This window comes from Orycteropus afer, unplaced genomic scaffold (genome assembly GCF_000298275.1).
Source record: "Orycteropus afer afer isolate SDZICR_OR568_19922 unplaced genomic scaffold, OryAfe1.0 scaffold00083, whole genome shotgun sequence".
NCBI lineage: Eukaryota > Metazoa > Chordata > Mammalia > Tubulidentata > Orycteropodidae > Orycteropus > Orycteropus afer.
The window spans coordinates 5642688-5654769 of record NW_006921670.1 but is presented as its reverse complement, the minus strand read 5'-3'; the positions used below and the strand labels follow the sequence as shown (position 1 = coordinate 5654769).

Genomic DNA, 12082 nt, shown 5'->3' with positions numbered 1-12082 from the left:
GATGGACACTGGGAAGAGGTAACTATGGGGAGGAAGTGGGAGGGGAGCTGTTGCACTGTGATAAACTGTGGTCAATGTCATGAGACAAAGTATATATAAACTGCTATATGGAAAGTGAATTTGCTCTGTAAATCTTCACCCAAATCACAATTAAAAAAAACAACAACAAAAAAAAACAAACAAAACCAGACTCACCTCCATCAGTCGATTCAGACTGACAGTGACCCCCACTGGGTTTCTGAGGCTATAAATCTTTATAGAAGTAGATTGCCTCATCTTTCTTCCATGGCGGATCTGGTGGATTTGAACCACTGATTTTCTGGTTAGCAGCCAAAATGTATGTACGTGTGTGTGTGTGTGTATTTATTTCTTAACTTTTTATTGTGATTTGGGTGAAAGTTTAAAGAGCAAATCGGTTTCCCAAAAATCAATCTATACACATATTGTTTCATATAATTGATTCCAACTTTCCAAAAATGTAACATCACTTATCCTACTTCTTCCCTGTATTTTCTATTTCCATTCATCCTTCTTTCCTATCCCTTCCTGCCTTCTTTGTTTACCCCTGGGGGATTACTGCCCTTTTGATCTCATACGGTTGATTGTTCTAATAAGTGCCATGCTTCAAAGGTGACTGGAACGAACTAGTTGATTGATGGTCAATTTTATTTCCTGAAATGGTAACTGTATGGTTCAGCTGTGGCTTAGTTACCTAACGCTGCTGTAACAAAAACACCACAAATGCATGGTGTTTTATTGATTGTCTCATAGTTTTAGAGACTATAAGTCCAAATCATGGCATAGGCTTTAAATGAGTTGCCTTATGTGCCTTTTGCCTTGGTTCTTCTGAAAAACAGCTAGAGATTTCCCCTCTAAGCTTTGAGGAGTTACATGTGCCCTAGTTTTCTACCCCAGAGAGTTTGCTACTTTTGTCCAAGTTGGCATTTCCTGGGTAAGATGTAAACAACTACTGGTTGTCTGACTCCAGACTGCAGCCTGCCCTGTGACTGGTATGCACCTCGCAGGGATTGGGCAACAGACAAGCAAATAAAGCGGCCACAAAGTACTGTGCAAATGTGAGGAGGCAAGGAACTCCTAAAAGAGCTGTAACTTGGGCCAAGGGCTACAGCAATGAAGACAATGTCAGGCCCAGAAGGGGCCCAGCAGCAGAGCCAAGAGGAGCCGGTCCTCAGGAACCTGTGAAGATCCTGTCCTGAAGGGGCCCAGAAGTGCTGCAAGCTGCCCTGCACTGAAGGGAGACTTCGCCTGCCTGCTTCCTGATCCTGAGACTTACGCTTTTCCTTAATAAGCCACTTAACTCTACGTATGACCTGAGTTTTGTGTGGTCACTGCTATGGATTACCGAACCCAGCAAAGAAGTAGAATGTTGTGAGATAAATGGCTGGTTCAAAATTGGTAAAAAGGTTGGAGAGTGGAGGTATGTCTAACCTCCATCTCACAGGGAACAGCTTCAGGCTGATCTTAATTCTTATTATCCTCCAAGAAGTTAGACAGGTTCTGACCTGTCCCTTTTTATAAGGAAGGTCCGTCCCTCTTTGTAAGTAGTCCCGGGTGTTCCTTGGCATTACATGCCTTGTAAATAATTTCTCACATGGTCACTTCCTGGTGTGTCTGTCCATGTCTGTTGTCCCTTTTTATAAGACATCACTCAGAAGAGATTAGATATAGGACCCACTCTCCTCTGGCATGTTCTCAGTAATATAACAAAAGAAAATCTTTTTTTCCAAATAGGATCATATTTATAGGTACAGGGGTCCAGACTTCAGCAATTAAAACACACATACAGAATCCAAACACATATAAGAACCAGTGAGGGATTCTTCACCCAAATCCTAATAATAATAAAAAAAAAAAGAACCAGTGAGGGATTATAAAATAACTGCTGTCAAACTAAAAATTATTATTTTATAGGAAAAAAGCCTTGACCATGGCTCAGAGATGTAAACTTTTCTGTGAGGGTTAGTTCCAGAAGGCCTGGAAGTAGCCTGAGCTGTTTGGCTAAATTTCCTGCGTGGTACAGAGCTTGGTTAAGCAGTAAGACAAACTGATAATATTCCTTTGTACCACGGATCATGGGGCTTGGGGGCAGTTTGTAGTAGCTTGTTAGCACTGTGTCTTGATAATACAGATATGGATGGTTTGTACTTGGTTTCGATGAGACCCTCCCTTGGTTCTGCTGTTATGTAACAGAAATATGCCACGTGACCAAGAAAACATAAAAATCCCTAGCGGAACTTCCATTTTGGGCTGCTTAGTTTCTTAGTGCTCCGTCCATCCATCAGAGGTTACTGATCCATGACAGAAAATGCATGCTGCTCCCAGCCTTTACGAGGAGGGCCAATAGAAGCCTGTACCTGACTTCTTGGGACCCCTCGCTTGAGATGGCTATTGACTGTGACACATACCCTTACTCTAATGCTGTTTGTACAAACCTACAGTTTGTAAGCACTGTCATTCTGGATCCTCTTGAGTCTTCTTTAGCAATCAAACTCTGTTTAACTCCCACCATTGGTATAGCTGTCACAGAATTAAGGAGTTTATGTTGTTCCAAGAAGAAACAACTGCAACTGACAGGTAAAGGATACAAGATGGCATTTACTTTGCCTTTTAAAGTACTGAGCAAGTCTCATATTCACTAACATGAGCAAGACATGTTCGCTACATATATTTAAGAAGAAGCTAGATGCTCACCTGTCTTTGAAGATATTACTCCATTGGGCATATACTACCTTAAGGTGCCCTGTGAACTCTAACAGCCTATGATTTTTTAGTTTAGGAACCATACCTGTGATGTCAGCCTCCCAGCAGTCTGCATTCGCTCAATTTCTGCAGGAGATTTGATCAGCCGGAGGCGCTGCACCAGCTGCTGGACAGCCTGGACTTTGTTCTTGCTCCTGGCTTTGGCTTCAGTCAGAGGCTGCATGTATTCAGAGTGAAGCTGTGCATGAGGCGGCCTCATCCAGTCATACCAAACTGTGTTTGTCTCAGCTTAAAATAAGAAGCCAAAAATAAATTTAAAGTAAAACTAACAGCAGCGACAAGAAATGCCAAGCTGTCATAATGACTTGAACAATGGTAAGATCCATGGTGTGGAATTCTAAAGGGCTGGGTGCACACTTTCCCAGGACTAAAGTAATAGAAGGGTTTGGTCATAAATCACTGGAAAGGCCATTCCCCTAAATGACAAGATATTCTGAGAGTGAATATGCAGCTTTTCTGCCTCAAAACTTCAGTGTTCTCTGTAAAGCTGACAAGATAGATGGGATTAAAGGGCACAGGTTGGGGCAGCTTTCTTCAAGCACTGGTTTTACTCATTAACTGTTACAGAACAATCACAGCGATTGCTTCCCACCACTGCTAGTGATCTCAGGCATCGTTGGGTAACGGCACCCAACATGGTCAGAAAAAGTCCTCAGGTTATGACCTTATAGTTAGAACACTGTGTTCCTCTATAAAAAGATCTCAGCACTAGTGAAAGGAGGATCTTCTCTCACTTTGGAACAATTCTTCATTGCTTTAGAAACACTGTAGTTGACAGTATGTGCTGATCACGGTTCTCCACCTCTCCCTTTCCACCTGCTATAAATTCTCATGGTAGACAATCAGGGTTCAAATTTAGGGGTCCAAAGAAATGGTCTGTATTTGCCTGAGCTACACAATAAGAAGGCTCATTATGGAAGTGATGTCCATTTAACACCAGGTCTATAAGTGTTCTTTGTTTTCTTTTCTACAGTAGGTCATTAGTAGCCTTCCTATAACAATCTAAGTCTGGACAGCAGTACAGTTTATGTGACTAAAACGTACTATGGGGCAGTAGAGGAGAAAAAGCCCTAAAAACTTTGGCTGGATATGCTTTAGTGATACAACATCCCCAATATTTTCATTTAAAAGTGAAAATCATTTTATGTGTACATAACATGCAAAATTGTAATCTTACTTCCAATAGACAAAAATTGAATGGTAGTTTTTTAAAAGTAAAATGTCTCTACTACCTATTCTCAATCATTGGCCAACTTTTTAAAACTTTTACATAACTCTTCATTGATCTTTCCTTTTGCCTCGTGCTTTTAACTGGTAAACTACAAACTAAGAATGGTGGATGAGTTGTTCTCCTGAGAAAAATATTTTAAGAGTGATTTTAACTATACTAGATTAATGAATTTCAGACTGTTGAACATAATAGCCAGTAACTAATTCAAGACATTTCAAAGTCACATATACACACAAAAAATGATTATGTGCTTTTATGTATACTTTGAAAACAAAAGAAAGCTCTGAGAGTTAAACCGAGTAATTATTTTTGTAAAACAGAAACTGTTTCTATAAAGTGGTGTAAAAATAATCTAAATATATTAGAACTTACACACTCTAATCAGTGTTTTGCTGGAAACAGTTTTGAGGTTTTCTTTTAGAAGCTGCCTTCAGGGATATTTATCAATCATAAGAAAATCAGACTAAAACTTCACAACCGTGTATTATTCTAGTCAAAAATTCATTATTTTCCAACTTGATCCATTTATCTTATTTACCAAGTTTGGCTTTAAGTAAGTTTTGGATGATTTAAAAAAATAAAATTCTTCTTAAACCCAAAGATTTATAATACTCACTAAGGATAGTTTATAATATGGCATTGGTTCTGAAAAAATTTCCAGAAGAGTAATCCCAAAACATTCTGAGTGATTATAATTTCACTGGAATAAATATAAAATATAGAGAAAGTGACTATTCTGAGGGGCAAGAACTCAACTGAAAGCATAAATTCTTATTTGCTTCTTCAAAAGTTAACTCTGGAAATGTAAAGTAGTCCTTCTCAAGCTTTACTGTGCACATGAATCACCTGTGAGAAGCCTGTTCAGATTCAGTTGGTATGGACGGCACCTAAGAGTCTGCATTTCTAGTATGTTCCCAGGTGATCCATGGATCACTGTTTGAGAATACTGCTTCCTTGTGAAGAGCTGGCAAAATGTTTAGATAAGAAGTAATGGTCCTCTGATAAGAAGTGGCCAATAAACTGGTGAGTAATCTTTAAGAGTAGCCCATACGCATGCTCCACTTTTAAAAGAAATTCTGATTTTAAACCAGCAGAATTAAATTAATCTCAGTAATGAATCATCCAGTGAAGACCTATCATATGAGTTACAACAATCTCTAAAGCAGCCCCACAGGACCAGTTCCTGGAGAAGGCTATCATGCTTGGTAAAGCAGGGGGTCAGTGAAAAAGGGGAAGACCCTCAATGAGATGGGCTGACACAGTGGCTGCCATGATGGGCTCAAGCATAGCAACTGTTGTGAGGATGGTGCAGAACTCGGCAGTGTTTCGTTTTATTGTACATAGGGTTGCTAAGAGTCAGAGCCAGCTCAATGGCACCTAACAACAACAATAACATAAAGTAGCACAGTCTTTGAGGAAACTTGTTTCTTTCATGGTGGTCAGGGAACACTGCTATGACAATCATTTTAGGAAATTGAGAACTTTGTCTAAACTTGATGGTGAAGGTAAGGCAGGTCTCAACCCCAACCTGGCCTGTGTTAGGACTTTTGCTTCCATTTGTTACCTTTCAGTTTTGGAACTAGATGTTGGAATTCCTCTAGCGGATAGGCTTCGTCCACTCCAGTTAGAGCTACCGCTCCATCAGTGCCAGATCGTGGGCCATCCCAAAGTTCTCGACTGGGGTCTCTCCGAGGTACAAAGAGCATGGACTTGTGTGATGGTAACTGCTTACCAGGCAGGCTTTGGAGGACCAGGATGCTATTGGGCTCCTGGAATCCACACAGGTACAGGAAATTGTTGTCTTGGTGGAAAGTATAGGGGATATCGTTGCTCATGTAGTAGATAGGGTTGGACAGCAGAACCACTGTCTGGTCTGTCCCTCTCTGCCCTTGGGCTTCTTTTTGGATCAGAGACATTAGTTTGTGTCTGCGAAGTGCATATTCCACCTGGGATATTCCTGGCGTCACCTCCCCTAGAAATAACAAATAAAAATGATGCTTTGCATTTCCAAAGGCCCAAAGACCTGAAAGCACCTCAATATTAGGTGGAGACACCTAAGTTTAGCTCTTCAATTTATGTCAAATCTCCTCACAATTTCTAAAAGATAACCCAGGTTTCAAATTTCCTCCATTCCATTGCAAAAATTTGGGAAAAATAATAGTTAAACGTAGTTCTGCATGAAAAGTAGTTCGTGACCCCTTAAGATCTCTTCCAGCTCTTTGGTTCATTCTTTTACCCATGCAGTCAAATATTATTGAATACCATTATGTGGAAGGCAGTGTGAGATGTTTAATCAAAAGTGCCCTCAAATTTCAATATATAAGGTAGGGAAAAGCGTCACTTTCTCCCCATATGACTTCCCCAAAAAAATGTAAGCTCCAAGACACCACAGATTTTTGCCTGTTTGTTCAATACTATTCTCAGAGCCTAGAATAATAACTGTAACATAGAGTGCATTTGACAAATATTGTTAAAGGATCTATACTTTTTAAAAATAGAGCTAAAGGTCAAATAGTATCTCTCAATGTCAAGAGGTGGAATAAATCCCTCCTTCTGAATTCCCAAGGTGTAATAGTACCTTTTGAAAGGACTTGTCACTTTCTAATTTTGTATTTAACGGTGACTTGAGGGTCAGGCCTATCCTTCTATCCTATGAAAACCCTGCCTGAAGAGGTGGGGACTGACTATAGGGTACAAGGGAACTTTCTGGGGTGATAGACAAGTTTTGCATGCTCACTGAGATGTGGGTTATACTGACACACACCTCTGTCAAAAATCACTCAATTGCACATTTAAGGTTTGTGTATTTCATTGTATGTAAATTTTATTTAAAAAAAAATAAGTATACCATTCTTTAAACTTGAAATAATTTTTATACTAAGACATCTCACAGCTGGATTTCTTAATGTTCGATGAGGAGGTTTTTTTTTTTTTTTTTTTTTAACAGCTCAGAATGCAACGTGCCTTCCTACATGGAATAGTCACCCCACCCCCGGGTGACAACTGGAAAGCGTATCAGTGAACAAGGGGGCTGAACTGACATTTTCTGTTTCTACAGACACATTCCTTAGCACAGGGATGGCATGGTCATAAAACTTAGGAATGGTCTATAATACTCGGACTGAAGGAAATGGTCAATTTGGAAAGTCACTAGGAGGACTCAGGGAGCGAGTCTGACTCTATGGTGTAGCTAAAGCAGCAGCCAGAACAGAATCCCCTTATTTCTTGTGTAACTCTGCTGAGTATTTACCAAGCCATTGCTGCTTCAGGAAACTTGAGTAGTAAAGGCAAGGAGAAATCCAGGGTAACAGCCTCCCAAAATTCAGAAGAAGCCAAGTCAACAATTTCATTTTTCAGAATTGAAGGAAATAACTGAGCAGTATGTAAGTTACTACTTGGATCCATAATCAATGCCCGTGGAAGCGGCAGTCAAGGAATCAAACAACATATTCTACTGGGCAAATCTACTACAAAAGGTATCTTTAAAGTGCTAAAAGACAAAGATGTCACTTTGAGAACTAAGGTGCCCTGATCCACACCATGGTGATGTGGATGTGAATCTGACACCGGCATGCCTGAATTGGGTGACTTCAGATCTAACTTAAAACTCCACTTTGAATTTCTACTTTTCAATAGAAGCCACTCAGCCTTTTTGTCAAATTTTTACTGTTTGAAAATCAAAGAAGGCAAAAGATAAAGAGTTACTTAGTATCTGGGTCAAGACCGTTTGTGAGACAGGCCCCAGAGAGCACTCTTTGGTCAGAAGGATGAAAAACAGAAATGATAATGGTTAAAGAAGTTAGACCTTATTAAAAAAACAAAAACAAAAACAAAAACACAACCTTGTAGCTAAAATAGGTATTTATCAAGACCTAGTCTGACATTCTGACTCCCAAAATAAAATGATACTGACTGGGACTTTCCACTGTGTTCTATGAGACCTCTATAAATTTGTAACTAAAGTTGAAACTAAGTTTGTTGAGATAAAGAGACAAGACTGCAACATGACTAGGCCTACAGAACACTTTGTTAAACAACTCTCAGGATGACACAACCTCAGACAACAAATGAGCTTACTGATAATGTTTAAACTTTTAGTTCAATAACTTCTTTGTTATTCCCCCTCCCTGCAACCACAAATCCTTTGTTCACCATACCTTTGAAAACCTTTACTGTTCTCCCTACACTTCAGAGTACTGTAATATCTTGCGTGGATGTCTGTAACACTCTCCCCTTTTTGAAGTGATTCTATTCCTTCATCAAGCTGTTTCTTTTCATTTCTAGTGGAGTGTCAGTAGTGTTTTCACTGGACAGTATTTTTGATTGCTTCATATGCATGTGAAAGCAGACAATGAATCAGAAAGACCAAAGAATTGATGCCTTTGATTTATGGGGTTGGTGAAGAATCCACAGACTGCCAGAAGAATGAACAGGTCTGTCTTGGAAGAAGTACAGTCAGAATGCTCCTTAGAAGCGAGGATGATGAGACTTCATCTCACTTACTTTGGACATGTTCACAGGAGGGACTAGTCTCTGGAGAAGGAAATCATGCTTGGTAAAGTAGAGGGTCAGCAATAATGGAGAAGACCCTCAGTGACACAGACTGACAAAGCAGCTGCAATGATGGGCCCACGCATAACAACAATTGTAAAAATGGTGCAGGATCAGTCAGTGTTTTGTTCTGTTGTATGTAGGGTCTCTTGTACGTAGGACTGACTCATAGCACCTAACAATAGCAAAATACAAAGGGTACGCATACACACACAGAGATAGACATACTTCTGCATAAGAAACAAGTCTAGAAGACGCATATACTAAAATCTCAACAGTGGTTTGCTCTGAGAAATTTTTTAAAAGTATGCTATTTGTATTCTCTAATTATATTTATATATATATATATTTCTGTAATATTAGGAAAGCCGTTGAAATGTTTTCCAAAAGTTTTAAATACTACCAAGTAGACACAGTAATTAATACCAAGTAACTATGCTGAACACAAACTTTTTTTGGGAGCAAACCAAGAAACAGACAACATAATTTATACGAGAAACTAACCAACTGACTTTGGCTCTGTAAAACAGACTTTTTCTTAAAAAGTAAAATCAAATAAATGCCTTTTGCTTTTTCTTAAAATTTAACTTTCCAATGCCCCAGTCATTCTGACACTTCTACAAATCTTGAACCTCCAGATAAAGAAAGAAAGATGATTAATACATTGGTTAACTATTATAGTTTCTGCCTCTATTTTAGTACCTGTTGATTTCTCTAACGTTTAACATGCTGATTGTTTTGTTTCACAATTCTATCTACTTCTATCTCATATTCAAGACTCTGTCCAGGAGACAAGCATTGCTTTTCTCTCACAGGTGACATGAACAGGTGTATATGTACATGGGTATGAATGCGTGTATTTATTTACATGTTAATACACAGTTAACATGCATATAACATCCACAGTGAACAGTCTCAATACAGTGGTTGTCCTCTTGACAATATGATTATTAGGTTCAAGGCCTAGAAAATGCAGCTGACCATGTGAAGCATCTCACCACGAGAAAGCAATCATTTTCAAAGCTGGTAAAACTTAGTATCAATTTTAACTTTTTTGTTTTTGTTTTTAATTGCAGGTAGAGGTAGGTTAATAGGGTAGGGAAAGACTTAAAGTAACACCAACTCCATTGCTATCAGTCTTACCTTACAGCTTTGAAAAACTGATTTCTTGTGTGTTTCAGTGGTAAGCTGCATTTCCTGAGTCCTGGCCAACTTCCCAGCAGGAATTCCAGTCTGATGAGGAATCACCAAAAGGAAGCCCTCACTGAGACACACTGGTATCCTTCACTGAGTAGAGATAGTGAAAGAGTAACACATTTCTAAAGGCAATATACATTATTATTTTTTAAAATTATTGTTTTACTGAATTTTTAGTGAAAGTTTACACAGCAGGTTAGGTTCCCATTTGACAGTTTCCACATAAACTGTTTGGTGACATTAGTTACGTTTATCACAGAGTCAGCATTCTCTTTAATTCTGGTTGTTTCAAGTACTCTAGTGTGTCCCTGTCCCTTTATCTTCTAATCTTTGCTTCTGAATAATTGTTGACATTTTGGTCTCATACTGATCTTAAGGGTAATATACTTTATTTTGTGTGCCTCTCTGTTTTACTGAAAGGTAATCTCAGGAGATAGGCTCAGTTACTTTATTGTTTTACTATATATGCTTATGTAGTAAACGGAGCTCTGGTAGCATAGTGCCTAAGGCACTTGACTGCTAACCAGAAGGCTGGTGGTTCAAACCCACCAGCCACTCCTCGGAAGGAAGATGGGGCAATCTACTTCCGTAGTAATACTGCCTTGGAAACCCAAGGAGGGGTCGCTATGAGTCGGGTCCAACTCAATGGTACATAACAACAACAACAATATAGAAAATACAGTAAGCCCTCTGTACCCGCAGGTATTACATCTGCAGATTCAACCAACCATGGTTTGAAAATATTTAGGAAAAACAGAAGCAATGAATTGGTCAAACAATCCTTCAAAGGCAAAAAGGAAATGTAAAGCGCTACTTACATAGCATTTGCATTATATTAGATGTTATAAGTAATCTAGAGATGATTTAAAGTATACAGGACAATGTGTGTAGGTCGTACACAAACACTACACCATTTTATATAAGGGACTTGAGCATTCAAGGATTTTGGTATTCACGGGGCAGTGTGTGTCCTGGAACCAACCCCCTGCAGACACCGAGGGATGACTGCATAAATGTAATTCCTCATAGCAGAAGCAAAATAATAATGAATGCTCCTTGAAAATTTGATTGTTTTTTCTACAGAGTATTTGGTTTACATCACTTCTGTGGGATGAAATCTATCCCCTAAAGCGGTTCCCTTAACTTAAAAAAAAAAAAAAAAACCTTTAAGTCTCAATTAAAGCAATGAGAATGACGTATCTTCTAGCAGCAACTCTGGGATCTTAATAGCAGAAAAAAAAAATTAGTGAAGTAAACTTTTGTCAACTGTTTGTATCACCTCTATCAACTGGGATACCACCTCTCACAGCTGTGACAATCAGCTCTGGAAATCCTACATAATCTATACAGAAATTTTTGTTAAACAAAATTTTTAAATGAGCATTTTTGACATTCAAGAAAAATACATTCTAAAATGCCTTTAACAGAGTAGTTTACAAGGCATCAATAGTTAAAATAACTGGACAACATAGTTATAGCAACTTTACCTAAGAGAAGTAAAAGAACTTTTCTTAAAAATATCCTGTAATACGTATTTTCACTATTCTGAAATGTAAGGTTTATTGTATTTATTCTAGACTAGCCCTATCCAGTACAGTACCACTACTATATGTAGCTATTTAAGTTTCCGTTTAAAATAAAATAGAATAAATTAAGTTCCACAGTTGCACTAGCAACATTCTAAGTGTTCAATGGCCACACATGGCTGGTGGCTACCACAGTCGACAGAGCAAATCCAGAACATTTTCATTATTGCAGAAAATTCAACTGGACAGCACAGTTCTAGAGAAAGCACCCAATTAGGGAGACAGTTATTACGGTTAGAAGGCATTACCTGGCCCAAGGAGGTGTGGGTGTGTAAGGGGGCTAGGCTGGCCCAAATATCGGTTTGGAATCTTCCTCTTGGGGATGGGCTGAAGGGAGTACTTCCGCTGTGAACATGACAGGCATTCTGAAAGGAGAATAAAGAGGATGAGGTGGAACAATGAATCTAGACTGTCTGCATAGTTTACATACATATACATCTATCATCAGCAGTTTGGGTGCCTCACAATACTGCAAATTAAAATTTCTTGTGTTCTCTCCTTTAGTATTTATTGGGCCGAAGTGGTGCAAATAGTAAGATTCAGCTATCAAGCAAAAGGTTGGTGGTTTGAATCCACCTAGAGACACCTCTAGACAAATGGCATGGCATTCACTGTCACAAAGGATGTTTCAAGATCTGTCCTGAAGTACAATGCTGTCAGTGATAGGATAATAGCCATATGCCTACAAGGAAGACCAGTTACTACTACTATTATTCAAATTTACACACCAACCACC

At 38.9% G+C, this 12082-nt stretch overlaps 1 protein-coding gene across 1 annotated transcript in view; it reads right to left on the bottom strand.

Moving 5' to 3' along the window:
* The window catches only part of XPNPEP3 (X-prolyl aminopeptidase 3), a 67919-nt gene extending 56141 nt beyond the window's left edge, over positions 1-11778 (bottom strand). Inside the window, exons 1-3 of the mRNA XM_007941772.2 lie at positions 11595-11778; positions 5577-5984; positions 2807-3009 (exon numbers count right to left, since the gene is read on the bottom strand). Coding sequence (XP_007939963.2) covers positions 2807-3009; positions 5577-5984; positions 11595-11778 — 795 coding nt within the window. The remainder of the gene's footprint in view (positions 1-2806; positions 3010-5576; positions 5985-11594) is intronic.
* Positions 11779-12082: the final 304 nt, after the last annotated feature.